Consider the following 27,884-nt stretch of genomic DNA (forward strand, 5'->3'; position numbering starts at 1 on the left):
AGCAGTCACCACAGCGGTGTGTGGCGGCCGCTCTCCACCCGGAGCCGACTGAGGCAGCGCGGCCTTCAGCCCCAGGGTACATTCGAGGGCCGTGCGCTCCACTAAGGCCGTGTACCCGGGCTGCGGTGCGGCACAGCCGGGCAAGGAAGGCCCCCAGGCCCACGGCTGCACTTCTCCGGCCGCGGGAGCACCGCACCTTCGGGGAAGCAGCGCAGCCCCGCTCCGCCGCTGAGGGCTTGGGAGCACCAAGCGGCTACCAGCCCCCGCGAGGCAAGAAGCGCGCCCATTGGCTGCTGGGCCGCAAGGGGCAGGACAAGGCTCCTAGGAACCAATCGTCGCTCTCTAGCACTCCCGCGCGGCCGCCATTTTGTTTGCGGGCGCGGGCAGCAGGCGCCATTTTTGTTGAGGGCGGCCATCTTGCGGCCCGCCGTCCGTGCTCCGCACACAGACATCGCTCTGCGGGGACGGCAGCGCACCGTCCCCTTCCCCGCGTCACCCTGAGGTGGCTGCCGGGGCCCTGGCTCCGTGACGAGGGCCTGTACAGCTGTGGGGAGGCACAGCCCCTGGTCCTGCCAATCCCATACCGGAGCAGAGAGCCATCAATGGCATTTATTCAAGTTTAGAGGTGAGTTGTGTTTGTTCCTTCGTTTAAAAAGTGCTGTGTGTACACACTGACCTTACAAAGCGAGTTAGAACCAAGGGCCGGGCGCCCCGTCCAGCAACACGCCCGCAGCCCAGCCCTCCTCGGGTTACACTTGTGCAAACACACGGGGACAGCCTTTGCTGTGTCCCCAGGCCGAGCACGGGGGGGGGGATGAGGCCTGTGCCCAGCGACAGAGGGACAGAGCCTGCTGAGCCCACTGCCCCATCCTGCTGCCGTCCCCTTTTTTAGGGTCCCCCCAGGTGGGGCTCAGCAGTGCAGGCAGCACCGTGGCTGAGAACACTGCTCAGTTGACTGTGCTGCTCACGCTCCTGTCCTCCGTGCTCTCTGTTTCATGGTATTGGATCCCCGCGTCGTTCAGTCCCTGCAGGACAACATCATCTGTAGGGACAAGAGGGACAGGTCAGGAGCCTGTGCAGAGCTGGGTGAGCACCGCAGGCTGAGCTGCTCCTCCTGGACTCTGCCACCAATGTAACATTCAACAAGAACCTCACACGTGGGGGTCTTCGTGCTCCCTCCCCACTCAGGGTAGAAGGGGCCCTGGACACCCCACAGGTCAGAGACACAGCTGATACTAAGCCCTGGCTGCTGGCCCCCGGTTTGGTGAGGGGAACCCAGCCCTATATGTGGCCACCAGCAAGCACAGCACCCTTCTGCCCCCCAACACACACAGGTTCCCAAAGCAGGGGGCAGATCCTGCCAGCCACAGACACAGGAAGCATGCACAGCCCCAGCTCTGGGGCCACGAGCAGCAGAAGTGCAGGGAACTGCGCCTGCCCACGTGCCTACCATGAGGGTCGCCCTGCAGCTTCCCACTGCAACCGGGGCAATCTGGAAAGACACTTCTGCTTTAGCCCAGGCTGGAACCAGACACAGGGCTCCGTGTGCCCCCAGCCCCACGCCTGCCCCTCCCCCGTGCCCTCAGCCCCACAGCTGTACTCACGGAAGCGGACACGGATGGGCCAGATCATGATGCAGCACAGAAACAGGGTGGCAGCCATGGCAATGCCCCCCGTGACCAACACCATCACCCAGTGGTAGAAGTTGACGCAGGCAGGGCAGCAGAGCTCACTCCTGAAGGGAAAGGACAGGGCTCCACTTGGTGGTGGGGTACAGAGTGCCCTGGGGCTGCTGCCTCCATCCCACTGTCCAGCAGTGACCCTAAATCCTTGCCTCCAGGACTGGTTCACACCAGGACATGGGAGAGGAGTCCAGGGCAGCATCCTGGACTTTGAGAACCCCTTTGAGTTTCTGAGATGCAGCCATTTAAGACCAAAAAGAGAAGTCAGGAGGGGCTTTATGATAAATTAGAAATGGTTTCTACCAGTGTCTCTCGCCATGGCTGTAAGAGTGTGCTCCAAACTGGGGCTATTTGCTGCCAGGAGGTCTGGCTGCAGCTGTCCCTGTGTGCATTCCTACTCCACAGGGACACTTACGGGCACGGGTGCAGGTTCTGGATCAGCATCACAGCCAGGCCATTGGCCATCTTGTCCGTGAAGCTCATGGCCCCGTAGACAAACGCACTGCTGTGCTGCGAGGGGAGAGGAAGCCTCAGCCACACAGCCAGCACCGGGCACACAGCCCAGCAGGCCTGCAAGTGAGAGCCTTGTGCCCTCTCGTGGGCAGAGCCCAAATTACAGCAGAGCCCATAATACATCAGATCGTGGGCACAGGGGATGGGCTGCTGCACAGACGTACCGTGTTGGTCCCAATGAGGTCAGCCGTCATGGAGAGCGACGTGACCAGGATGGTGGCGGAGCCGGCCCCGAGCAGCACGGCCACCCCGTAGATCTCTGCTCCCATCTCCCTGGTCAGGGCCACCCAGGAGGCGAAGGCCAGGATCACCAGGATGCCCACAAAGTATGTCAGCTGCTCCAGGCCGGTGAGGGGACAGGCAGAGGGACAAGACAGAGCTCAGTGCTCCAGCCCCAGGTGACACCCCATGAGGAGGGCAGCAGGGCCACCACTCCCCGTGTCTCTCAGGGACAGCCCTGGTTCACAGCTGATTTAGGAGTCCCCAGACAGCAGGGGCCTTGCAGTGACCCAGCTGGCTTTGCAGCCTAAGGGTGGGGAGCCAGCTAGGGAGCTGCAGGGGGCAAGATGTCTAGGGTTTGCTCCAGGACACTTGCTCCAGTGCAGAAGGGAATGTTGTAGACTCTCACACCCCAAGCATGGCTCAGCCAAGCCCACCCTTTGCCCCTCCTCAGCACCCCAGGGCTCTCCCAGCCTGACCAGGGCTGCACAGGACACACTGACTCTAGACCAGCATCACTTTCTCAGACCTCTGCACCTTCAGGTGTGCAGGACGGGCCCCTCACCCTGCCCCAGTGCTGTAGCAGGAGGTCCCTGCTCTGCAGCCAGGCTCACATGTGCCACGTGCTCTGCTCATTTGTGGCTTCAGGACTTGGCTTTTCTGCCCAGCCCTAGGCTCAGGAGCAGGTTGTTGCATGCTGCCCTGGGTCTGATTCAAACCACTCCACGCCCCTAGGACTCACATTTCGACCTATCCACTTATTCACAGGCTTCATGAGGAAGGAGGAGAGGAAGCCGCTGATGTACATCACCAGGGGGATGGTGGCAATGTATTTCTACAAGAGAAAAGCACAGGGAGATCAGCTCCAGACTGCGAGCACAGGACCCCTGTCCAGGCAACCTCGAGGAGCAGGCAGGAACATGCCCCACACCCACCTTGGGCAGCAGCAGCGAGTTGGTCAGGTACATGGCGATGTAGGTCTGGGACAGGTTGACGATCAGCCGCGTGGCCATGTAGAGCACTGCCACCTGCACAGGGACAGAGGCAGCAGCTCAGCCTGTGCTGAGTGGAGAAGGTGGAGAAGGCTGGCACTGCCGTGCTCTGTCTGCTCTTACCTGGTAGAAGGAAGGCTCCAGCAGCCAGTCCTTCCAGACCAGCAGCAAGCGCGGGGACCTCGTGGACTCCTTCTGCAGCAGGGGTGTGCTCTCCTGGGGCTGCGGCACGGAGCCCAGCGGGTACAGCTTCTCTTTGGTGCCCAGGTGGAAGATGAGGGAAAACACAGCCCCCAGCCCCACCACAATGAGGGACAGATTCTGGAGGAGGAAGAGTGGGGTAAGTGTGGCCTGCCCACCATCCACCGCCTGGAGTCTGAAAAACCCAGGGAGTGTTGACACAGCCCCTAAGCAGTGCAGCAGAGGTTGCTCTGGGGCACTGCCACTTCAGTCTTTCCAGTACCTTCCAGTTTAGCTACATCCCACCCAGGGAAGAAAGGACCCCAGGGGCTGAGCTTTGCCACATACCCGGAACACGGGGACATCCTGGATGCCCAGGTGCTCTGTGCGCTCAGGCTGGTCCACCTGCAGGTTCAGCAGCAGCCAGGCCAGGCCATACACAGTGATGTTGGCCATGACGGTGAAGGCATACCTGGGGGGAGATGGCACATCAGGGTGATGCTGAGGGACACACACAGCTTCATCTGCAGCTGGGACATTTCCATCCAAGGCTGCACTACAAACCAGGTGTGCTACAGGCAGCTTGGTACCACAGCATCATTCCAACATGGTGGGACAAGTGAGTGCTGGCCACACATTAACCTTACCAGTGTCCCTCCCAGCATCCCCAGTGGAAGCCTTGAGGCAGGGCCAGGAGGAAACCAAGTTCTCTTGGGTCACTGTGCTCAGCCTGTCGTCCCCAAGCCACCTGACCCAGCATCCCACACCAGACCTCTTGTCCCCAGGGCTACCCGCAGCCTTCCAGCATGGCTGTGCTGCTGTGCCTGCTCGCCTGATGGAAGGGGAACTTCCTCCTACTGGGGCAGATAACCAAACCTTGCTCCAGCTGATAAACTCTATTTCCCACAGCCTGATCCTGCCAGATAAGCATGGGTTGCACACATTGCCCCAGGGCCACTGCCAGCACAGGGCAGTGCCCCAGCCCTGCCTCACCTGGGGACACATCGTTCCCCCAGGAGCATCACCCTCCAGTCCCAAAGTGGCTGATGATGGCACAGTGACAACTCTGTCACCAGCATCCCTGGCACCCAAAGGATTATGCCAGGAAGATCTGCATCACCTGAAAGCTGTGAGTTCCACCTTCTCATGGTCACTGGTCACCAGCTCAGGGATGAGGGAGAGGTGAGAGATCTGCGTGGCCGCCCAGCCAAACTGGAAGATGATGATGAAGGGGAGGTAGTAGATGAAGGCCGCCCACTGAGGAGTGCCCTCCTTGCAGCCCAGGCAGGGGTTGAAGATGAAGGGGAAGGAGATGAGGACGCAGGTGGTACCTGAGAAGAGAGGGGAGCAGTGAGCTTCCCTGGGACCGGATGCTTGCAGCAGCTCGGCCAGGTCCTGCCCTGGGGCTGGGGAGTGAAGTCAGCTCCTCCTGGATGCAGATAACCACCCAAGGACACGTGCCACCCCACTGCCTGCCCCGGGGTGATAAGGGCCAGGACAGCTCCAGCTCCGCAGGCATAAGGCTGCCCTGTGTGTCCCCCTGTCCCTCCTCCTGCAGGGCTGGAGTCATGCAGAGCGGTGGCCAGCGGTATCTCCAGCACACGGATCGGGAGTGGGTCTGTCCCCACGCCAGCATCAGACGCTGCTCTGCTGGGAAGGTCCCAGCTGAGTCAGTGACACCAGAGCCCACAAGCAGCAGGGATGCCTGCGTGGGGCAGGCAAGGACAAGCTGGCTTCTCCACAAGGCTGAAGATCAAATCCGCCAGGAGCTGAGCCCCAGGTGCGGTGCTTTGTCCTTCACTTCACCCTTCCTGCAGCCATCCCACAGAGCCAGGCTCCTCCAGCACAGCCACAGCCCCATGTGGCACAGCTGCAGAGCAGTGCTGGGGGCCCTGCTCCCCCCAGCGGGACCACCACAGCCTCTCCAGCTCCCACTCCAGCCCTGAACACCAGGTCCTCGCAGGGCACAGCTTCTGTGGAGCATCACCACATCAGCCCCACTCGGCGCTGCCGATAGCATCTCGTGGTATCTCGCCCCCAAGGCTGAGGTTTCACAACATTTCCTCTGACCTGAGCATGGTTGCTGCTAGACAGGCTGCTGTCTCCCGCAGGAGCAGCACCTCACCGTGGTGAGACGGAGCCCCCAACCCTTGTGGGATGTGATTCAGGAGTTCCCCTTCACTGCACCCGCACAGAGCGGGGCTGCCCGTGCTGCCAGGACACGCCACGCTGGTCACTTCCCCAAACCCAGGACACAGACCTCGCGGATGCAGCGCAGGGAGTCAGGCAGGCTGTAAACTCCCTCGCTTCAGTTTTGGGATCCCAACCCGAGCGGGCTGTGGGCAGGCCAGCTGCCCTATCAGCCTGCTGCTGGGTTGCACAGAGATAAGTTTGGCATCAAGATAACAGCACCCACAGCACAACCGTCCTCTCCCTGCACAGATGTGCTGCAAGCGAGTTCCAGCGTTACGGGAGGAAGCACCGCGGTCCCTATCTCTGCCCGATGGGATTTCTTCACTCTCATCACCAGCTCAGCCCTGTGGGCTCCCACACGTGTCACAGCCCCATGCCCACACTGCCTCTGGGCCCCACGGAGGACCATGTTTTCACCCCAAGGACAACGATGCAGGATGAGCTCCGTGAGCACCTCACGCAGACCCAGCTCCTCCCTGTCCCCGTGGGGAGCTGAGCCCTCACCTCATGCAGGGACAGGGGCAGAGAGGACCCCACGTGCTCCCCACAGGATCAGCCCCACAGAGGGAAGGATGCTGCACCCCACAGTCCCGGCTGCTCCGGGGGTTCCCACTCGTAGGCCTCGGGTAAATCCCCACACATACAGGAAAGCCCAGATTTCACTTCAGGACCCCTTCCCACTCTCACCCCCACCCCTGCTGCCACCCCCACGAGGGGCACGCTGCCCACTGCACAGACACGGGGATGTGACACCCCAGTGCCACGCAGCGGGGCACCGCTCCTTCCGCCCCAAGAAGTCACCTCTATGATGCCGCGGGGCCGGGGGGGCTCAGAGGCAGCGCAGTCACTCACCCTCCAGATCAGAAACCCCCCGCCTCATCGACAGTCCGCGACACCCCCACTGCCCCCCCGCAGCCCGGCTCTCACCCGCCAGGTGCCAGGACTTCCTCCTCCCGTAGCGCCCGCAGCCAGCCGAGCGGTCAGCCTCGTATCCGAGCAGCGGCGTGCACAGCCCGTCGGCCACCTGCCCGGCCAGCAGCAGCCCCCCCGCCAGCCCGTGGCTGTAGCCCAGCACGGCGTGCAGGTAGAGCAGCAGGTACGTGAACCAGAGCGACGCGCACAGATCGTTCAGGAAATGCCCGGCCGCGAAACTCAACCGCGCCCGCAGCGGCAGCACTGCCCCCGGCGCGGGCTCCGCCATGGCGCGCCGCCGCCCCGCAGCCCGCTTATAGCGCCCGCTTATAGCGCCCGCCGGGCCGGGCCGGGCAGTGCGGGGCGGGGCGGGGGCGGGACGCGGTCTGCGCGGGGCTGGGAGCGCGGCCTGCCGGGCTGCTCGTGGCCCCCGGGCAGCCGGAGAGCTGCGTGTCCCCCTCCCCCACTCCCGTCCCGACCGCGGGTGGAAGTGCGCTTCCGTAGGGAAGGAGTAGCGCCGCTGTGCGTGACACTGCGGTGGGAGTGCACCCCCCCCCATCCCACCTGCACTGGGCAGCGTGACCGTGAGTTGGCGTGCCTGTGCCCGGGGGTGTGATGGGGGGGGGGGGGACGATTTCTGGGCGCTGGGACAGTTCAAAGCTCCGTTTCAAGTGGTGGTTCTGATTGCAGAACCGCGGAGCTCCGGTCACACCCGCGCTGCCCACGGGCACGCTGTGATCTCGGGTGGGTGCCGATGGCTGCGGGCGCTGCTGGGTGCAGCGGGGTCCCTGCTCCTACGTGGGGGGCACCGCGGGGCTGCGGGCTCTGGGTCTGTGTGCTTTTGGGGACCCCAGATGCGACCTCCCTTCACCCCGCGGAGGGGGGTGCCAAGGACACCCTGATGTGGCCACGGGATCGGCGCGTTGGCAGCAAATGAGACGCTGAGCCGCGGGGCCGGGATGCTCCGGATAAACAATTTTCATTGGTATAAGGTCTTGTGATTCTCGTGGCAGCTCAGGCTGCGAGGGCCGGGGCCCTGCGTCACCCCCAGCTCTGTCCCCGCTGTCATGTGAGGACGCGGCGGTGACTCAGGGAGGAAGTGAAAATCGGAACGGGAGTTTGGGGTGGCCCCAGGTGGGTCCCAGTCCCACAGCTGGGAGCCGCCTGTGTCCCCCCCCATGCCGGCACCCCCTGGCTCTGCACATTGGGTGCCCTGGATTTGTGTTGGGCACCGCGTGCTGTGGGGTTCAGGTCTTGGACGCCCTGGGCGTCAGACAAATGGGGGTCCGTCAGTTTGGGTGTGGGGTGCCTCGTGCGTCGTGTGCTCCTGGGCATGGTGAGCCCTGGGCATCGTGCACCTCAGTGTTCGTGTGCTCTGGGCACGGTGTGCCCTAAGCCTTGCTCAATGTGGGGTTTGGGACTCCTGCACCCTGGGTATCAGGAGCACCCCTCGGGCATCCTGTGCACCCTGGGAGTCGGGCACATTGGACAGCTGTGCTCCGGGCGCTGCGTGTTCTGCCATCAGAAATCCTGCGCTGTGGGTTTGGGGCACGTTGGGCATCGCATGCCCTGGGATTCCTGCGCCCTGTGCACTGGGTAACTTGGTCGTCGTGTGCTCTGGGCGTCAGACACCTCAGACACCGCATTCCCCGAGCTTTATGCACCCAGGTCACGGCAAACCTTTGGGCACTCTCACCCTGGGCATCCCACGCTCTGCACCGCACACTGTGAGCGCTGTACTGGGACTGTGCACCCCTCAGCCCTGCGCCTGCTGTTCCCGCAGTGCTGCTCGCCCCACGCACTGTGTGGTCGGTAATGGGGTCCCCCTGAGTGGGAGTGTTGGGTCTCTGGCAGTACTGTGGGTGGGTGCTGGGGTCACCGGGACCAGGATGGAGGTATTGTGGCCAGTGGGAGCACAAGGAGGGGAGGGGTCTGTGGTCAATGGGAGGAGTATGGGGGGTACCTGGGGTTCCTGTGACACCCCCGGGGGGGGTGCTGGGCGCTCGTGTCCGGGGTGGACACTGAGGGCACTGGAGGCGAGGCGTTAGTGGTGGGCCCGATGTTTTGCCATTGCCTTTTTAAGGTGCTGTACTCCCTGCACTTCCGTATCTGCACGCCGCTTTCTGATTGGCTGGGCGGCCGGCCGCGCGCGCCGATATTAACGCACGTAACGTAGGCTTCCCCTATGGCCACGCCCCATCACTGCCGCTTCCTGTGACGTCAGACAGCTGCAGCCAATCGGCGAGAGGCCGCGCGCTCCACGGCAGGGCGCAGGAACCAATCGGGAGAGCCGAAGCGGGGTCCTTATTTACATAATAATAGCGGGGCGGGGCCGGGTGAGGAAGGGCGGTTGAGGGGGTCCGGTGGTGCTTGGGAGGTGGGGGCGGGGGACCCCAACATGGGAGTGGGGGGCTCGGGCAGGTGGGGGCTGGGAGGGGAGGGGTAGGGCGAGGGAGCCTTGTCTGGGGGCTGGGGGAGAGCTGGGAGTGCTGTGGGGCCGGGGGGTTCAGAGGTGGGGCTCGGGGGCCTGGGAGCAATAGGGGGTGGGAGGGGTCCCGGGGAGGGGATCTTGGGGGGGGAGGGGATAAAGGGTTCTTGGAGTTGGGCAATGGGGGTGAATGGGGGCCCCTGTGTGTGGGGGGGGACTGGTTGGTGTGAATGGGGGTCCATGAGGAAGGGAAGAGGGGAAGCGTTGGGGAAGAATGGGGGCCCCTGGGGGGGAACTGCTGGGGGTGAGTGGGGGTCCTGAAGGGGGGGCTGATGGGGGGAGTGGGTGTCCCAAGGGGAAGGTTTCTGGGAGCGAATGATGGTCCCAGCGTTGAACTGCTGGAGGTGAATGGGTGCCCCGGGGGGCTTTGGGTTCTGGAGGTCGGGGTGGGATGGCTGTGGGGATTTGGGAGCTGGGGGGGTTGCTTGGCCACGGTGGGGCTTGGCTGGGAGCTGTGGTTTCAGTGGCCTCCAGGGACCCCAAGTGATGTCTGCGGGTTCATCCCTCAGGGTCTGACTCCAAGAGACGCCGGCAGCCCATGGCCCACAGCGCAAAGCAGCCGCCTGCAGTGATGCTGTAAGTGCCCCTGCAGAGCCACCCCCAGCTGCAGAGCTGACCTGCCCCCTGCCCCTGCCCACCTCGGGGCCCTCCCCATAGGGCCCGGTGTAAAATAACACACCTGGTGGGATTCAGATCATCAGGCTCTCCATTCATTTTGGATGCACAGCACCACACCCTGACTGTCACCCACCAGATGTCAGCTGTGCAGGGTGGCCGTGCCCCAGGGGCTGTGGTGTGAGCAGGACCCTGCCTGGAACACACTGCCTTCCCAAAGCGTCCTCCGGCACGACAGGAATCTGGGGGAGGCTGAGCCTGGCGGCTCCCAGCACATTCCACACTGTAACTGTAGGTTCACTGGGGCTGATAATGAAGAGCTGAGGCCTCCCAGAGCCCTGAGACACACAGAGTTCGTACACCATCCCATAAGCTTCTTGGGAGCAGTCGGCCCAGTGCCTCTGTCCCATGCAGAGAGGCCCTCACCAGAGCAATGGCTAATTATACCTCCTATAGGATGGCCCAATAGGTTCTGTGCAGGGCTGGATCCACACCAAGCGTGTGGTGTGACTGAGGATGCCACGAAGCATGGGGCCAACCCAGATCCATCCAGCCCTTAGCATGCATCCACATCTCTCCCTCGCGGGGGTTGTGCTGACCCTGTGCTGCCTCGTGTATCCTGTGACTTTGATGAAAGTGCCAATTAACGATGTTTGCACGGAAAAGCGATGCCCTTCACAGTTCCCCCCCCCCTTCCAGCTGTGGTGTGGTTGGGTGTGTGATTGTCAGGGTCGCTGTGTCTGGGCGGCGTGTCCCATGCTGCTGCCAGATCAAAAGGACAGCGGTGCCACAGGAAGGAGCCGGGGAGAATTGATGCCTCAGGAGATGCTGTGGTGTGGGCAGCGCTGCTCAGCGCGGTCCTGTGGGGCTGCTGGGCCGTGCAGGGATGGGAGCTGGGGTCGGGTTGGCTGGGGATGTTGCAGAGGAACGCGGTGGTCCCGCAGCCCTTTCTGATGGTCGTTCTCTGTCGGCAGGCACAGCACAGGCAAGGCTCAGCATGGCAACTTCCTGGTGCCCATCAAACAGGAGAAGGGAGAGGTGTCCCGTGCCAGCGGCGAGAAGCCACACGGTGAGGAGGAGGTGAGCAGTGGTCTCTGAGGTCCCCTCCTGCACAAAACCATCCTGCTCCATCCTGGAGCTGGGGCTGTCCCTCAGCTCGCCCCTGGCCAGGACTGCTGCTTGGAGCACAGGGTCCCACACTCCCACCAACGCCCCCTTGTCCTTTTATTGTCCTTTCACATCCCTGGGCCATCAGCCAGTGAAGAAGAGGGGCTGGCCTAAGGGCAAGAAGAGGAAGAAGATCCTTCCCAACGGCCCCAAGGCCCCGGTGACGGGCTACGTGCGATTCCTGAACGAGCGGCGCGAGCAGATCCGCACGCAGCACCCCGACCTGCCCTTCCCAGAGATCACCAAGATGCTGGGGGCTGAGTGGAGCAAGCTGCAGCTCTCAGAGAAGCAGGTACCAGGAGTGCCCCCAGGGCAGTGCTCTCCATGGGGTCTCTGGGAGTTCACCCCTCTGTTGGGAGTGACCGTATCCCATGTCGGTGTGTTTGGAAGCTGAGATCTTTGTGCATGTGGGGTCTGGGCGCCAAAGTGTTTGCTGGGAGCCTGTCCCAGTGCTGCTGGGCCTCGAGGAGTGGGGTGGGGTCACCCTGGGAGCTGCTGCGGGGCTGGGCTGAGCCAGGCTGTGTTGCTGTGGCCGTAGCGCTATCTGGACGAAGCGGAGCGGGAGAAGCAGCAGTACATGAAGGAGCTCCGGGAGTACCAGCAGTCAGAAGCCTACAAGATGTGCACGGAGAAAATCCAGGAGAAAAAGATCAAAAAAGGTGCGCTGTGTTGGTGCCCTTAGCTCGGGATGCAGCCCGGTGCTGCTGGGGGGGATCCTGGGGGTAACCCCCTTCCTTCTTTGCAGAGGACGCCGGCTCTGCGGCAGCGAACGCCATGCTGAACGGGCACCCACACAAGGTGAGATGTGGGGGCTGTGTGGGGAAACTGAGGCATGCAGTGCTGCTGGGTTTGGGACAGGAGAGGAGGGACTGCTCCCAGCACGGGCTCCAGGGCTGCAATTCCCACTGAAACAGAGCCTGGAGCTGCAGGAGGCACAGCCTTCCCCTCCCGGCCACCTCCCTGCCCTCAGGGTGGGGGCATGGGATGGCACACGGGGTCCCATTGTCTGCCCCATCCCCTCCCATCCCCCAGGCCGGTGAGTGCAGCGACGCCTTCTCCACGTTTGACGTTCCCATCTTCACAGAGGAGTTCTTGGACCAAAACAAAGGTGAGGGGCCGGGGAAGGGCCTGAGGTTGGGGTGGGGGTCACTGAGCCCCTCTGATCCCACTCCGTCCCCACAGCCCGGGAGGCCGAGCTGCGGCGCCTGCGGAAGATGAACACGGAGTTTGAGGAGCAGAATGCCATCCTGCAGAAGCACACGGAGAGCATGAACTGTGCCAAGGAGAAGCTGGAGCAGGAGCTGGCGCAGGAGGAGAGGCAGACGCTGGCCCTGCAGCAGCAGCTGCAGTCGGTGCGGCAGGCACTCACCACCAGCTTCGCCTCCCTCCCCATCCCTGGTGAGCGTGGGGCAGCCTGCAGGGACCACAGAGGGGACATCAGTGGGGCAGAGATGGGCGCCCATGAGGTGGGAGGAAGACCCTGGAGCACTTTGGGGTGGGATGAGCAGGGAGCTTGTCTGTGGATGCACTGCTGTGCGGGGCAGGTGTTGCCCAAATCCTTTTGTTCCTGGGTGCACCTCACTGCACGTCCCGCTACCGCAGGAGGTGGGACCCCTCGGTCGGGGGCTGACCCCAGTTTGGATGGGGGCTTACTGAGCTGCTGCCCTGCAGGCACTGGGGAAACGCCGACGCTGAGCACTCTGGACTTCTACATGGCCAAACTGCACAGCGCCATCGAGAGCAACCCGCTGCAGCACGAGAAGCTGGTGGTCCGCATCAAGGAGATCCTGTCCCGCATAGCCAGGTGGGCCCCGAGGGCCGGGGGGGTGCAGGGAGGGTTTGGGGCGTCCCCCCATCGCGGTGGGACAGGAAGGCAGAGCTCCTCCTAATGTGGCATTGTGTTCCTCCCACTGCAGTGAACATTTGTGAAAGAGGACCAATCCCTGCGGGGGCCCGGGGGCAGCTGGACCGCGGCTCTGTCCCTTGGAGCTCATGCAAGGGACAGCCCCCGCTGGGGGTCCAGCTGCACCCCTGCACCTCGGGGTGGCCCCGACCCCACAGTGGTGACACCTGAGGACCTCGAGCTTCTGCGGCCCGGCACGAGCATCTCCTGCCCTCACCCGGGGCGTCTCTAGGCCGTGGCTGCTTTATTTAATCCTCCCCCTTCCCTTCGCTGCTGCCCGTGGGTGCCTTCAGCTCCGTGCCCCCTCCTCCTCCTCCTCCGTGCTATGGGACCAGGCAGGGCAGCTCCTCCCTCCTCGTGCTGGGGAGGAGTGGGGCTCAACCCCTCCCTGCCCTCGTGGGACCATTGTGACAGCGGCCACGCTGTGCTGCCCGTCACTGATCTCACACTGTGTAATTAGAGAGTGTCTTATTTTCTTATTAGCACTACGTGGGTCCTTCCCCAGGTTTAACCCGGGGCAGAGGTCCGGTGCCCTTCCTCTCACCTTCAAGGTCGGTGTTCTTTCTGTAGAGAGCTCTCCTGGTGGCCGTCCCGTGGCGGCTGCTTGGCTCGGGACGGAGATGGGGGGGAATAAATTTGGAAACAAAACCAACGACGTTTTGGAGTTTATGCTCAGCGTGGGCACTCCGGTGCCCTTCATCCTCATTTCCCATCCCCATCCTTTATCCTGGTGTCCCCCTGTCCTTTATCCTCGTGTCTTTGGCTCACTGCCCCACATTGCCCCACAGCTCGGAGGCTGATAGCCCTGAGCCGGGACGCGGCCGTTGCTCCGCTCACCCGATCTCCGGGGCCGACCCGTTGTTGGGGATCGGGTTCCCGGCCCCGGGATCACTTTACGGGCGCTCCGTGAGCGGCGCCCATCCATAATTCAGCGCCGGCACAGAGATGCAGCGGGCGGGCAGGCGCGGCAGGCAGGCCCGGGAGGACGGCCCCATGGAGAACGGCGTGGGGCAGGAGCCGGGGGTCCCCGAGCCGCCCCCCACAGAGGGCAGCTCTGCCCCACGGCCGCCCCGTGCCCGCCCTCGCCTGGTGTTCCGCACGCAGTTGGCCCACGGAAGCCCCACGGGGCGCATTGAGGGCTTCACCAACGTGAAGGAGCTGTACGGGAAGATCGCCGAGGTGTTCGGCATCTCTCCCACCGAGGTGAGGGGACGGGGTGTGGGGGACGCCGGTGCCGGGGCTGTCCCCAGCGGCGGTGACGGGGCGCTGGGGGCAGATCCTGTTTTGCACGCTCAACACGCACAAAGTGGACATGCAGAAGCTGCTGGGGGGGCAGATCGGGCTGGAGGATTTCATCTTCGCCCACGTCCGCGGCGAAACGAAGGAGGTGGAGGTGACCAAGACCGAGGACGCGCTGGGGCTCACCATCACCGACAACGGCGCTGGCTACGCCTTCATCAAGGTGAGGTGTGGGGCCGAGGGCTCCACGGGTCTGCCCTGTCCCATGGGTGCTCACCTGCACCGTGCGTTTTGGGGCCTCCCTGCCTCACCCCAAAGGAAATCAGTGTGCGGAAGGGTGGGGTGGAGGTGTCACTGTGTGCCCCCCCCCCCCCCCCCAAGCGAATCAAGGAGGGCAGCATCATCAACCGCATCCAGACGGTGTGTGTGGGAGACAGCATCGAGGCCATCAACGACCACACCATCGTGGGCTGCCGGCACTACGAGGTGGCCCGCATGCTGCGCGAGCTGCCCCGCGCCCAACCCTTCACCCTGCGCCTGGTGCAGCCCAAAAAGGCCTTCGGTGAGTGGGGAGGGGGCTGCTAGGCCTGGAGTCCCCCGGGAGGGGGAGGGGCACATCCCCACACGTGCCTGCACAGTCCGAGCTGCCTCCGCAACTGCCCTCAGTTGGCTGTGTGCTCTGCCCTGTGCTCCCATTAGCACCCCATGCACACGTGCGTCTCATCCTTCCCCTGTGGGCATCCCCCCATGGATTGCCCCACAGTGCCCTCCTTGTGTGTGCCCCATAGCATCTGGGAAGGCCTTGGACCTCCGTCCTTGGGTGTGAGAATGTCTTTGGGCCATCTTTGGGTCTCCAGCTTTGTCTGTTCTTAGCCATCCTTGGCCACCCATAGTTGGATACTCTTACTTCTCCCTCGACGTCCGCTGTTGGATGTCCATCACCATCCTTGGAAGTCCATCGTTGTCTGTTATGGGCCATCCTTGGAAGCCCACCCATACCCACTCTTGCTCATCCTTGGGTGCCCATCACTGCGTTGCTCTTGGTTATCCTTGGATGTCCGTCATTGGATGGACATTCATCACTGTTGGACATTCCTGGTCATCCCCATCACCCCTACCCCCTCTTCCTGGACTCCCACCCCACCGTGGGGCACAGACATGATTGGGCAGAGGACGCGGAGCAGCACTAAGTGCTCCCCCGAAGGCCGAGTGTCCAGCGGGAAGGAGACGCTGCGGCTGCGTGCGCAGGGCCTGGCCACGCTGCAGGAGGGGGTAAGACATCCCCAGCCCCCCCTGCACCAGCCCGAGGGCGGACGTGCCTCACCGGGTGACCCCAGCTTTGGCATCCCACTCCCACTCGCAGCCCAGCGCCGTGGAGGAAGAGGCTGCACACCGCGTGGATGACCTGCTGGAGAGCTACATGGGCATCCGCGACTGCGAGCTGGGTGAGTGCTGCTCCGTGCCCCCTCCCCCCAGGCCCTGCACCCACCTCCCGCCCTGAGCACACTCCTCCTGCAGCTGTGACCATGGTGGAGATGGCGAGGAGCAGCCCAGCTGCCCCCGCGCTCGCCTGCGCCCTCGACTCAGTGCTGGGAGAGTTCGCCTTCCCCCAGGAGTTCGTGGCAGAGGTGTGGGCAGCCGTCTGCGGTCCCCGTGGTGGGCAGGAGTAGCTGGGGGGGACGGCTGTGTCCCCCCCTCTGTGTTACCCACCTTGAGGGGGTGGTGCTGCTGGGGGTCCCCACCCGGCAGCCCTTGAGTGCACAGACTGGAGCTGTGGGGCTGCTGTGGGTGCCCGTGCCCCCCGCACCCCGTGGGGCACACAGTGCTGCACAAGCTGTGCTTTTATTGGGGGCTCACAGAGCAGGATGGGGAGTGGGGGTGGGGGAGGGAACAACTCCACGCCCACCCCATCGGGGACCCCATCCCTTCCCACTGCGCTCAGCTCCCGCAGCTGCAAGGTGAAAAACAACAATAATAATAATAATAAACCAAAACCGAACAAAACCGCCATCGTCACTGGGTCGCACAGAACCCCATCCCACATTGGGGATGGGGGAGGTGCGGGGAGGGGGGGGGGGGGGTCCCACTACTGCAGCCGCCCCTCCTGGGTGAGCTTGCGGCGCAGGGAGGGGTTGAGGACGGGGTAGAGGGAGAGCAGAGAGGGCCGTGAGCGCAGCCCCGGGTGCAGGCGCTGCAGCACAGCGCGGCGGAACAGGATGTACACCCAGGGGTCCAGGATCTGGTTCCAGGTGACCATGCGGATGTAGATGAGCAGCAGCTGCTGGGTCTGTCCTGGAAGCACCTGGAGGGGATCGCCCGCCCGCAGCTGCTGGACGGTGGTCTGGATGATGAAGATCTGGGGGGAGAAGGGAGAGGTCACCTTCTGGGGGAGCCCTAAAGGAGGAGGGGGGGATGTGGGGGCTTCAATGGGATGTGGGGTCCCAGGGGAGGGTCAGTGGGGCCACATCTGGACGGGGAGTCTCAGCCACGGGGATGCCGGGACCCAGGACATCTCCACGAGGGACAACTGGGGGCATTGAAACCTGGGACCTCACCCAGAGGGGCACTGGGGGGACACCCCAGGAAGGACAAGGGGGGGGCACGTGAAGATGGCCTCACTTGGAGGGACATGAAGACACACCAAGACCAAGGACCTCACCCACAGGGGACATGAGGACACACTGAGACCCAAGGGATCACCAGGAGGGACATCTGGGGTCACCAAGGCCTGTGCCACCACCATGAGGGATGGGGGGGACATTGAGACCCAAAGGGACGCGACACCACAACTGCAGTGTGGGGACAAAAAGACCAAGGAGCCACCAAGAATTGGGGCACCCGTGAGGGACGCTGGGGACACCGAGAGCCAGGGCCCCACCAGAAGAGACACAAGGACAGGGGATCCTAACGAGGAGGGACGTGGAGGGGCCCAGAATCTCAACAGGGGGATGTGGTGGGGATACCAAAACATGAGACCTCACTGGGAGAGGTGGGGCACAAAGAGGGATGTGGGGAGGACATCAAAACCAAGAGGGACACCTGAGCCCCCACCAGGAGGGACATCAGGACCAGAGGACCCTACCAGGAGGGACATGAGGGACAACCAATGTCCCACCAGGGACCCACGAGGAGGGATACCTGGGCACCAGGGGGGCACGGGGAGGACATCAAGACCACAGGGCCCCACCATGAGGGATAGGATGGACACCCAGGGACCTACCAGGATGGACATGGGGAGGACACCAGGACCAGAGGACCCTACCAGGAGGGACAAGGGACATCTGGAGCCCCATCAGGAGGGACACCCAAGAATAGGGACAAGGAGTGTCACGGGCATGAGATGTCCCCAAGGGACGTGAGGAGGACAACAGTACCAGAGGACCCTACCAGGAGAGACACAAGAGACAACCGACGTTCCACCAGGAGTGACACAGGGAGGACACCAGGATCACGGGACCCAAGCAGGAGGGCCCCACCAAGCAGGAGAGCCCCGAGGGCCCCCCCAAGCCCAGCAGCTCACCAGCAGCGGCATCCAGCAGATGGTGGCGATGACCATGATGCCCACCAGCTGCACCATCATCTCCACCTCGCTGTCGCGCCGCCGCTGCACCGACTCGCGGTCGTGGTACACGCGGCACAGGGTGACCACGCTGACCGTGTTGAAGACGAAGGAGAGCAGCACGGAGCAGACGCCCAGCAGGGCGAAGAGCAAGCAGAAGATGACGTTGCCGGCGTCGGGCAGGAGGGTGAGGAAGCACCAGGAGCCGGGGTACTGCAGCGTGTACCGCCCCAGGCCCAGCACCGGCAGCAGCCCCAGCGCGCAGGAGAAGCCCCACACCGTCGCCACGATGGCCCACGCGCGGTGCTTGGAGACGGAGGTGGAGCGCGAGAAGGGGCGGTTGATGCCGATGAACCTCTCGCCGGCCATGGTGGCCCCCAGGAGCAGCGGGCACTGCCCGAAGAACACCATGGAGAAGCCGAGGAAGTTGCAGAGGTGGCAGCCGGGGTCCACCTCGGCCCAGTTGAACTTGGTGAAGTGGTACGGGATGATGACGGCGGCGGTCACCAGCAGCCCCATGAAGTCCGTCACCACGAGCCCGCAGAGGAAGACGAGGAAGGAGGAGCGCGAGCGGCTGCTGAGCTGACGGGAGGAGCTGAGCAGCACATAGAGGGCGAAGAGGTTGGAGCAGAGCCCGATGAGGCCGAAGGCGGTGGAGAACCACGGCGAGGCGATGGCTTTGCGCTGCGTCACATTGAGGCTGAGGCTGAGGTTCACCACCCCGAAGCAGCTGTGGGGTTGGCTGGCCAGGCTTGCGTTGGGGAGCTCCGTGTCCCCCCACCCCATCCTGGTGGCCTCAGGCACCCTCCAAACCAGGCTCCATGGTGTGCTCCTGGTGCTGGTGCTGATCCCACCGGGCTCTATGGGGATAAGGGGAGTGTTACGTACCAGAGCTCTCACTCTGATCCTAATTGTGATTCTAACCCTAGCCCTGGTTCTGTCTCTAATACTGACCCTGACTTTAACACCAACCCTAACCCTGACTCCAGCATTAACCCTAACACAGGTCACCAACCCGGGGCCTGCAGATGTGGGGTGCCCCATGGGGTGCTGAGGCCCCACAGCCCTACAGCTGGCCGGGATTAACCGTCCCCTCTGCGTCACCGGGCCGGGAGCCATGGGGCAGCAGCCACCAATCCCCACGAGCTCATTGTTTGGAGCCAGCTGGGCTCCGTCCCATGCCGGGAGGGGGGAGGGGGGGTCATCCAAACCCCCATCCCCGCAGCGCAGTGGGGACACGGTGCCAGCTCCGCGTGCCAAACTGGAAGGAGAGACACAGCCGCATCCCGCACTCGGGGCAGGATTAGCTTAAAAGCATCTCCCCCCATCCCTGTGTCTGTGGTCGGCGCCCACGTGGCGACGCTCGACCGCAGGCGGACGTTCACGCCCGGAGCCGCGCGGTGCACGCAGCACTCCCGGCATCTCCGCGTGTCCACGGCGTCCCCCAGCCCAGAGCTTCCACCCCACAGCCGTGGGGACACGGGGCTAGGACTCGTGCTCCCCACCCTCAGCTGGAGCTGTCATGGGGTACGGAGCGTGGGGACAGCAGTTTTGCCATCAGCAGCTCGTCACCGCTGATCGCAGATGGGGCGGTCCATGATGGACCCCATCCCCGGGGTACTGCACACACCACACCGCTATGGGGCACCCATGGGCTCAGTGAGGAGGGCCTACTCCACACGTGGGACTCTCAGCCACTCTATTCCCCTCCCCTTGTCCTGCAGCCAGGGACAGCCCTGCGCTCCTGGTGACACCGAGGGGACACGGGGACGGACAGCCCCACAAGCTGTCAGGGCTGCACTTAGAGGGTATAAAATATTAAAGAGAGCTCAATTAGCACCAACGGGGCCATAACTGAGCCAGAGAGAGAGGCAGAGCGGTGACAGAGGCACTTATGGGCAGGAATTCATGCGTGGGGCAGAGGGTCCTCAATCTGTGGTGTGGGGACGGTGGCTCCTGCAGGGAACCCACGCTGAGGTTGTGCCTGGGCCCCACTGGGGGGCATGGGGGCCTCTAGGAGCCCCCGGGGGGCACAGCTGCTGCTCCTCTGTGGCAGCCCTGCACAGCTCCTCTGTGGCAGCACTGGCCGCTCCAGTGTGGGCTTTAATGGGGTTTTTGGCATCGTGATGGTGTTTTGTGGGGATGCGCTGTACAGAGCGCAGAGCTGTGGGTCCCCGCGTGGGTCCCTCATGTCCCGGCCCTCTTTGCTTTGAGTTGTGCCCTACACTCCCCCCTCCCCCCGCACGATGACCCCGACCCAGAGGACACGGACGGGCGCTCCGTCCCCGCAGCGCTCTGTGCTGATCTGCTCAAGGCCGTTGGCCGGGACGGGAAATGCACCGACCACGTCACGCAAAGCTGGCAGTGCTCCCGCATCCCTCCCCGCACCCACAGCCATCAAAGCCACGGAGCCCAAAGAGGGGACTTCCAGGGGACACTGGGCAGGAAACATCCACAGTGCGCGGCAACGCCAGCGGCGACGCAGAGCACCTGTCCCCGCTGGGACTCATGGCATTCCCATCCCCATCTCCATCCCATCCCATCCCTTTTCCATTCCCATCACTCCATCCCAATCCCATCCCATCCCCACCCCCACCCCGCCCCACACAGCCCCTCTGCGCGTTGCGAACACTCCATCCGCCGGTCCCAGAGCTGCGGTGCGTCCGTTCCCCCACCCCCCCATCCCGACCCCTCCACTCGTCCGTCCGCGCTCGGTCCGTCCGTCCCACCCCCGCGTCCATTCCACCTCCGTGGGTTCTCTGTCCATCCCAACCTCTCCGCTTCCCACCGCGCCCCTCCGGACCCCCTTGCCGCCCCGTCCCGTACCTCACTGCCGCCGCGGGGCGGGGGGGTCCGGCGGGGAGCGGAGCACCGCTCAGCGCGGATCGGAGCGGCGCGGCCCCGCGGGAAGAGCCGGGGAAGGGCCGGGCAGGGAGCGGCCCCCTCCCCCCCCCCGTCCCGACCCCTTTCCCCGCCCCGCGCGGAGCCCCCCGCACCCACGCGTGTCCCTGCGCCCACCCCGCTCCCGTCGCCGCCCCCTCCCCCGCCCCGCAGCGCTCCCCCCGGGGTGGGAGGGGGGTGAGCCGGAACACGGGGCTGAGTTCCCGCGGGCGGCACATAGACAAGCGTGGGGTGGGACTCGCGTGGACGCGGCTCACCTGTGGCCGCTCCCGCAGCGCAGTGGGGCGGCAGCGGGGCGCGCCGTGCCCGCTGTACCCGGCTATATTTAGCGGGGCCGCTCTTATCCGGGTTACTCACTTGTTTACCCGAGCCGGATTCCTGCGTCTGGAGGGGGGTTGGCCCTCACCCCTCGGCTGCACCACCCCACGGCCCCGCAGCCCCTCCGTGGGCTCCGTGGGGTTCCGCACTGGGGCGCGGCAGCGGAGTCGGCCGCCGCACGCGGGGTCACCGTGCTGCCCCAGATCTGCTGTGGGTGACACACGGGGCCGCGACCGCCCCCCACGAGCACCCCGTGTGCCCCTATTGGGAGCGCAGTCCGCTGGAGCCGCTCCCCGCGTGACCTTCATCGCGGGTGGCAGCGAAGCGCGGCTCCCTCGCCCCCCCCCCCCCCCCCCGGTGAGGTCTGTGGGTGCGGGGACGTGCTGGGACATTGCCGGGGCCGTTTCCTTCATCCTGACCGATGCTCCACTGCCCACGGGCCCGCAGGGACACTGCAACCACGGGCTCGCAGAGTGGGACTGCCGGGAACGCCGCCCCGCGTGGGGTGGGGGCAGGGGGTTCCGCGTGCCTTGAAACGTGGAGGGTGGTGATGTTTTCTTTTTTCTTTTCTCCCTTTTTCTCCCAGCTCTTCTCCACCGCGGCCTCCACGCGTTTCCTGCGCTGCCCCAGGATCTCACCCCCCCCCCCCCCAACCCCCCCACGGCGACCGCCGCTCCACGGCTTTAAATAGCGCGCAGGAAGGAGCGGCCGGAGGAGCACGGCTGCCGACGTCCGGAGCGATGGGAAACGCGTGGGGCGGGCGGCGTGGCCGTGCCCCCAGCCCCGCTGCCCCCACCCGTGGGGCAGACGCGGGCACGTGGCCGTGGGAGGCTCCTGAGCATTATTTCTCTGTGAGCCGGATGCTGCCAGCAGGAGGAGAGGGTGAGCAACGTGGAGGGGGTGGGGGAGCATGGCTGAGATGCCCGGGGAGGGGGCAACGATGCGGGGGGGGGCGGGGAGGCAGGATGCTGCGAGCTCCGGGGCGAGGAAGCAGCGTCCCGCAGCGGCACTTCACGGCCGAGGTTTCCTGGAGGCCGCTAGCTCTCCCTGCACCTCCTCCCCACTCCTTCAGCACAGGACGGGGCAAGGCCGGGCCGTGCCCCCCCCCCCCCGCCCCGCTCAGCCCTCCTCCCCCCGTGGCAGCAGCCGGCCCCGAGCCGGGCAGCGAGCAGCGCCGGGACAGGGGGAGGGACCGCGGGCCACAGGAAAGCGGATTTTCCCCTGTAAGGAGATGTCGCGGTCACATCTCACACCCCTCTCCTCCTCCCTCCCCCCGAAGCTGACGCCCCACGGCCGCAGAGCTCCAGACGGCGGACAAAGTGAAGGGTGGACTGAGCACCGGGAAGAGGGGATGGGCACCCGCAGTGTCACCACTGCCAGCACGGGGCGGGGGGGGGGGGGTGGACACCCCCACACAGCACAGCCCCCAACGCGGGGACGCAGAGGACACCGCGGTGCGAAACAACGCCCATTTATTTGCGCCAAAGTCTCAGAGTCACTCGGGATCAAACAGAAGGAGGGAGAGGAAAACAGTCAGCGAAGGGCTGCCGGGGGCTGCCGACCCCCCCCCTCACCTGCGGTAGCGGTACCGCTTGAAGTGGAACCAGAGCTGGAAAATACCGTTGGCAAATTGGCAGCGGAAGCCGTGGCGGTGGGAGTACTCCCACTCGCGGTTGACGATCTTGAAGGCGATGTCCTCGTAGGGCGGCCCGGCGTGGAAGCGCAGGATGGCGAAGTCCTTGTTGTCCTGGCAGGCCTCCAGGAAGTACTCGGGCGTCGAGCGCTTGTCGATGAGGTCGGGGTAGAAGATGTTGAACTTGTAGCCCTGCACGATTTTGGGCGGGGGGTTGTCGAAGTCGTAGTGGGTCTGGTTGTATTTGTTCCACTCGAAACCCGTGTGCACGCGGTTGAAGAAGCGCGGCTTGCGGGGCCGGTACTTGTCGGCCCACAGGTACGCCTTGCCCGTCAGCGGCATCTCCACGCTGAACTGCGCCTCGTCCGCGCCCATCCCCTCCTTGGCCTTCCGGAAGAAGATGTCGTCGGCGCTCTCGGTGGCGTTTCCTGCGGGGAGGGGAGGTGAGGGATGGCCCTGCAGCGCGAGCAGCTTGCTGATGCAGCCGGCAGAGGGAAGGGCCCGAGCCACGTACCCACGGGGACAGCAGCACTCAGAGCCGCGTCCCATACACCACCCAGTACGCTCCAGCTCACCCGGGGGGCTGCGCTCCCTCCGTCCCTGCACCCCAGAGCGACCCCCCCCCCCTCGCCCTGCATGGCTCTCCCACCTGTGACCTGGAGCTGCTGGCGCAGCAGCAGCAGCCGATGCGCGTCCTCCTCCGCCTCCAGCACGTGGGCATCGAAGGGCAGCTCGTTGGTGCCCAGCAGCCTGGGGCTGTACTTCCCCGCGTCGTAGTCATCCAGGCTCTGCTGGATCAGGTCCTCCTCTATCAGCACGGCTTCCCCCTCTGCTTCTTCTTTCACCTCTGCATCCTGCTCAGCCTCTGGCTCCGAGGACGGCCCCGGCTGTACCGCGATGCCCTCTTCTGCGTCCAACCTGCAGGGAAGAGAGAAAACAACAGGGATGGAGGCGGCAGCCGCGCTTCCCTGATGCCTGATGGGAGGGAGCACTCCCACAGGGGGTGCCCAGGCAGCCGTGCTCCCCAAGGGCTCTGTACCTGTCGCTGGGGGATGCCGGCTCCTGCTTGATGATGGGGAAGAGCGGCTCGCTCTCCACGCCCTGCTCCTGCTTCAGCTTGTACAGCTTCTGCCGCAGCACGTCCTGGTGCCGCTCCCGCAGCCTGAGAGGGGAGAGCCATCGGGTCACAGCCAGCACGGCCCCAGCTGGGACCCCGCTGCTGTCCCAGCCAGGGGACAGGCCCCGCTCTCACCTGGCCCGAGCCATGTAGGCCTTCAGCTGCTGCAGCAGGCTCTCCCAGTACCCGATGTCGAGGTTGGGCCCTCCTGCCCGGATCTTGCTCTCGATGCCCTGGTACAGCACCTGCAGCTGGTTGTAGGTCTTCCCCTTGAACACGGACTGCACGTCCGAGCTGACAGAGGCGTTGACGCCGTCCCGCCGCTCTCCTGAATGGCAAAGGGCTATGAGCCTGCTTCCAAGCACTGCAGCAGCTGCACAGCCTCCATCCATCCCAGGAGCAATGTGCAAACCCCCGTGGGCCTGCAAGGCGCCCTGTGCCCTGCTCTGCCTGTTGTACACGCTCCTTTTAACACACGTGGCAGGCTCATGCTTACCTGGTCCTCCTTTCCCGGAGGCCTCCAGTTTGCGGAGCTTGGCTATCTCATCCTCTGTGATGATGGTCATATCCCTCCAGAAATCCACATTCTTGCCTTGCTCCAGCTCCATGTAAACCTGCAGGCAGAGGACAACTGGGACTTCAGGCACCCACTCAGAGCTCGGAAAGCCCAGAGCTGCCGCCCTGCACACAGCCCTGGTACCTGGATGTCCTCCACCAGGTCCTCCATGTCGGAGACAGTCAGGCCGTTCAGGAAGGTGTAAGGCTCGTGCATCTCCACAGCCAGGTCATCATCCTCTGCACTGATGTACTTGGCCAGAAGGTCGATGGGTTTTGCCCTCCCATCTCGAATCCGGATCTTTGACCTGGGTGAGAACACAGACAGTGAGCGGCACCTGCCCGCCCTGCTCCCCCCACCAGCCTGTCCCCGCAGAGCTGCCCACCCACCGCAGCTTGGCCTGCTGCAGGTGGAAGTTGTCCTCCTGCTCCTCCCAGGTTTTGAAGTGCTCCGCCTCCTTCTCCCGCTGCAGCATCTCCAGCTCCTGCTCACGCATCGCCTTCTCCCGCTCTCTCTCCAGGCGCAGCTGCTTCACCTGCTCAGAGGCAGAGTGAGGGGTGAGGGTTGGGCCTCGAAGAGCCCCCAGAATCACCCCAACGCTGCTCAGAGCCAGGAGCTGCACGTGCAGAGAGTTGGTATGGGCCGGGCTGCCCAGCGCTGCCTGCCAGCCCCTTGGAGAACAGCAGACATGAGCACAACTGAGTGCCTCAGCGCACTGCCCTGGCACTCATCAGCACAGCCTGAGCTGGATGCAGCCCAGGGGGAAAATCCCACCCTGGAACAGAACTGTGCACGCTGAGGCACTCACATCCTACAGGCTCCCCCAGTAAGAACAAGGGAACTTCCAGCTTGTGCTGGGAGAACTGGGCTGTTTGTGGGCTGGGAGGGAGAGAGGGACACTTGATCCCACCTTCTGCAGCTCCAGGCGATTGTCCTCCTGAATTCGCTTGTTCCTCTCCTTCAGGTCCTTCTCATCCAGGTGGCTGATCCCCTTCTTCTCCAGCGCCTGAAGCAGAGCAGCCAAGAGAACCCATGAAACCAAGCAACCTTCTTCAGCCCCTCACGGGGCACCAAACACTGCACTTGTGCTGCTCCAGCAAGCTCTCCATCTGCCAGAGATCCCAGCCCCCTCACACACTACTCCTGCAGCCTCTCTGCAAAACCTGAGCTCACCCAGAGAGTCCACCCCACCTGGCAAGCAGCAATGTGAGCACTGAACAACCCCTGGGAGCCCCTCCTGCACCATGACCCGACTCCTCACCCTAAATCCAACTGTGGACGTTTGTCTTTAAGAGAAAAGAGGACAAACCCCACAGAGCTTCGCAGGAACACCCAGCTGATATCCTACACGAGAGCTGAGCGCTCACATGGCTCCTTTTGGCATTTCAGAGATTCCCACCTGAAGAGAAGGGCCCTCCTGAGGCCCTGTGGTCGCATCCTGCAGCAGACCCAGGAGCACAGTGCCCTCTGAGCCGACACGCAGAGCAGCCCCTTAGGACAAGCAGGTGTGCTGGAGCTCACCTTGCTCCAGATGAAGGTGCCCAGCAGGTTGTTGTCCCCAAAGGGATTGTCCGTGTTGGTGTAACCCATGTACTCCTCTCCCCACCCCATCTTCTCCCGCTTCTTCCTCTCCTTGGCCTCCTTCTTGGCCAGCCGGCGGGCTCGCTTCTCCTCGGGTGTCTCCAAGGCCTTCATGAGTGCAGCCTGCTTCTTTTTCTCCTCCTTCATCCTCAGGCGCTCCTGTAGGCTCAGCTGCTGCCCCAACTCCTCCTGGCCCCGGGAGCGCGGTGGGGAGGGGGAGCTGACTGAGGACACAGAGGACTTGGAGCCAGCCCTCCTCCTCCGCCTGTCCCTGCTCCTGCTCCGTGCTCGCCTCCTGTCTCGCTCTGCACTCGAATCTGAGGAATGACCCCGGGACCGCGAGCGGTGTTTCCTTTCTCTTCTATGGTGCTGGTCCCTGCTTTTGCTTTTCTTCTTCCATTTCTGTCTTTCATCGTCGGAGTCAGAACTAAGGAGGGAAATTCACATTTTGGTCGGTGATTTTGGGCTCCGCACCCCACTCCCACAGCACAGCGAGCCGCGTTCACTGCTCCAAGCTCTCGCGTTACCGTGCACACCCGTGGCCGCCCACACAGCAAAGGGCAGCGCTGAGCCCTCCCGAGGAGCCCCGCGGTGCTGTGTGACAGCGGTGTGGCTGCACCTCGGCCACCACAGGGCCCCCCCTGGGTACCTGGTCCGACCAGAACAGGCCCGACCCAGCTGAGCCTCTCAGCAGCGCGCAGCTGCCGTGGCCGAGCACAGCCTGGAGCCCGGCTCTCCTTGCACAGACCCATCGCTCCACGGGAGCTGCCCCCAAACACAGCGCGCAGCTCCGTGCCCGCCGCAGGACGAGGCCCGGCCGCACCGGGCCCAGCTCCGCCAGGCCCGGCCGCACCGAGGCCCCGCACCGCGGGCTTTCCAGGCCCCGGCTCCCCGCCCTCCCCAGGCCCCGGCTCCCCGCCCTCCCCAGGCCCAGCGGCCGTTCGCCCCGCAGCGCCCGCCCGCCCCGCGCGCAGCTCCCGAGGCCGAGGCCTGCTGCGTCCCGCGCGGCCCGGCCTGGTTCCCCCGCCCCGCTCACCCCGAGCTCGCCTCCCTCCGCCGCCCCCGGCTCCGGCTCCGGCTCCGCCGCCGCTTCCCGGCACTGCCGGAGCGCTCCCGGTCCCTCTCGCGGTCCCTCCGGTCCCGGCTGCGCGATCCCGACCCCATAACGCGTCCGCCCGGGGCCGCCCCGGCGCTAAGGCCGCGCAGCGCCGGCTCCGTGTGGGCGGGGGGCGGGGCGGGGCGGGGCGGGGCGGGCGCTGCGCTCCGGCTTGTTCTTCTTTCCCCTTTTCCTTTTCATTCTTTCCCTTCCCTCCTCCTTTTTGCCTTCTTTCCTTTCTTCCCCTTCTCTCATTCCCCCCCCCCGTTTTATTCTTTCCTTTTTCCCGTTTTCTTCCCCCCCCCTTTTTTCCCCTTCTTTTTCCTCCTTTCCTTTTATCTCTTTCTCCCCTTTCATTTTTCCCTTCTTTCCTTTTTTTCCCTCCTTTTTCCCTTTCCTTTTTCCACTTCTTTCAATTTTCCCCATTTTTTATTCTTTCCCTTCCCCCCCTTCTTTCCCCTTTCCTTTTCCCCCATTTTTGTCCCCTTCCCCCTCCCCCTTTTCCCCATTCTTTCCTTTTCCCCCTTTTTCCTTCTTTTCCCCTTTTCTTTTTCCCTCTTTTCCCTTCTTTCCCCCGTTGCTTTTCCCCTTTTTTCCATTTTCTTTTTTTCCCCTTCTTACATTTTCCCCCCATTTTTATTCTTTCCCTTTTCCCTCCTTTTCTATTTTCCTCTTCTTTCCTTCTTTTCCCCTTCCTTTCTTTTTGCCCATTTTTTGTCCCCTTCTTTCCTTTTTTCCTCTTTCCTTTTCTCCTCTTCTATTTTCCTCTTCTTTCCCTTTTCCCCCCTTTCCTTTTTTCTCTTTTTTCCTTCTTTCCTTCCCCCCCTTCTTTCCTTTTCCCCCCTTTTTTCATTCTTTCCTTTTTTTTCCCCAGTTTTTTATTCTTTCTTTTTTTTCCTGGTTTTTATTCTTTCCTCTTTTTTTCTTTTCTTTCCCATTCTTTCCTTTTTTCCCCTTTTTTATTTTCATCCTTTTCTTTTTCTCCCACCCCCCAGGGCAGTGTGGGACGGGCAGGAAAGG

At 63.8% G+C, this 27,884-nt stretch overlaps 5 protein-coding genes across 7 annotated transcripts; 2 read left to right on the forward strand and 3 right to left on the reverse strand.

Moving 5' to 3' along the window:
• Positions 1-868: 868 nt before the first annotated feature.
• Positions 869-6,980, reverse strand: MFSD12 (major facilitator superfamily domain containing 12). 2 transcript variants are annotated; one of them, XM_065747421.1, is made up of 11 exons: positions 6,707-6,980; positions 4,707-4,917; positions 3,935-4,058; positions 3,530-3,727; positions 3,350-3,442; positions 3,157-3,249; positions 2,360-2,530; positions 2,098-2,192; positions 1,605-1,735; positions 1,451-1,492; positions 869-1,042 (listed from the first exon to the last, which is right to left on the reverse strand). In XM_065747421.1, exons 1-11 carry the CDS (start codon positions 6,978-6,980, stop codon positions 948-950), a joined length of 1,527 nt encoding a protein of 508 aa, XP_065603493.1. In that variant the 3' UTR covers positions 869-947. The 2 variants fall into 2 exon arrangements, with proteins under 2 accessions (XP_065603493.1, XP_065603494.1); XM_065747422.1 differs by lacking the exon at positions 1,451-1,492.
• On the forward strand, positions 6,844-13,274 carry HMG20B (high mobility group 20B). Of its 2 annotated transcripts, XM_065747423.1 has the most exons (11): positions 6,844-6,875; positions 8,916-9,027; positions 9,689-9,755; positions 10,769-10,874; positions 11,050-11,253; positions 11,500-11,620; positions 11,707-11,759; positions 11,994-12,069; positions 12,144-12,359; positions 12,633-12,765; positions 12,878-13,274. In XM_065747423.1, exons 3-11 carry the CDS (start codon positions 9,718-9,720, stop codon positions 12,888-12,890), a joined length of 960 nt encoding a protein of 319 aa, XP_065603495.1. In that variant the 5' UTR covers positions 6,844-6,875; positions 8,916-9,027; positions 9,689-9,717; the 3' UTR covers positions 12,891-13,274. The 2 variants fall into 2 exon arrangements, with proteins under 2 accessions (XP_065603495.1, XP_065603496.1); XM_065747424.1 differs by lacking the exons at positions 6,844-6,875; positions 8,916-9,027 and adding an exon at positions 9,105-9,112.
• A 535-nt stretch (positions 13,275-13,809) lies between these two features.
• On the forward strand, positions 13,810-15,773 carry GIPC3 (GIPC PDZ domain containing family member 3). The gene is made up of 6 exons (XM_065747394.1): positions 13,810-14,067; positions 14,141-14,326; positions 14,485-14,665; positions 15,260-15,375; positions 15,467-15,548; positions 15,622-15,773. The coding sequence occupies exons 1-6, from the start codon at positions 13,810-13,812 to the stop codon at positions 15,771-15,773; spliced, it is 975 nt and encodes a 324-aa protein (XP_065603466.1).
• Positions 15,774-15,929: 156 nt separating this feature from the next.
• On the reverse strand, positions 15,930-18,783 carry TBXA2R (thromboxane A2 receptor). The gene is made up of 2 exons (XM_065747289.1): positions 17,624-18,783; positions 15,930-16,459 (listed from the first exon to the last, which is right to left on the reverse strand). Exons 1-2 carry the CDS (start codon positions 18,779-18,781, stop codon positions 16,190-16,192), a joined length of 1,428 nt encoding a protein of 475 aa, XP_065603361.1. The 5' UTR covers positions 18,782-18,783; the 3' UTR covers positions 15,930-16,189.
• A 3,600-nt stretch (positions 18,784-22,383) lies between these two features.
• CACTIN (cactin, spliceosome C complex subunit) lies at positions 22,384-26,973 on the reverse strand. The gene is made up of 10 exons (XM_065747425.1): positions 26,805-26,973; positions 25,709-26,195; positions 25,098-25,193; positions 24,577-24,722; positions 24,332-24,494; positions 24,128-24,245; positions 23,767-23,959; positions 23,554-23,676; positions 23,164-23,432; positions 22,384-22,942 (listed from the first exon to the last, which is right to left on the reverse strand). Exons 1-10 carry the CDS (start codon positions 26,930-26,932, stop codon positions 22,452-22,454), a joined length of 2,214 nt encoding a protein of 737 aa, XP_065603497.1. The 5' UTR covers positions 26,933-26,973; the 3' UTR covers positions 22,384-22,451.
• Positions 26,974-27,884: the final 911 nt, after the last annotated feature.

This window comes from Cyrtonyx montezumae, unplaced genomic scaffold (assembly GCF_038088225.1).
Source record: "Cyrtonyx montezumae isolate F1298 unplaced genomic scaffold, pur_monq_1.0 scaffold_44, whole genome shotgun sequence".
In the NCBI taxonomy this organism is placed as follows: Eukaryota; Metazoa; Chordata; class Aves; order Galliformes; family Odontophoridae; genus Cyrtonyx; species Cyrtonyx montezumae.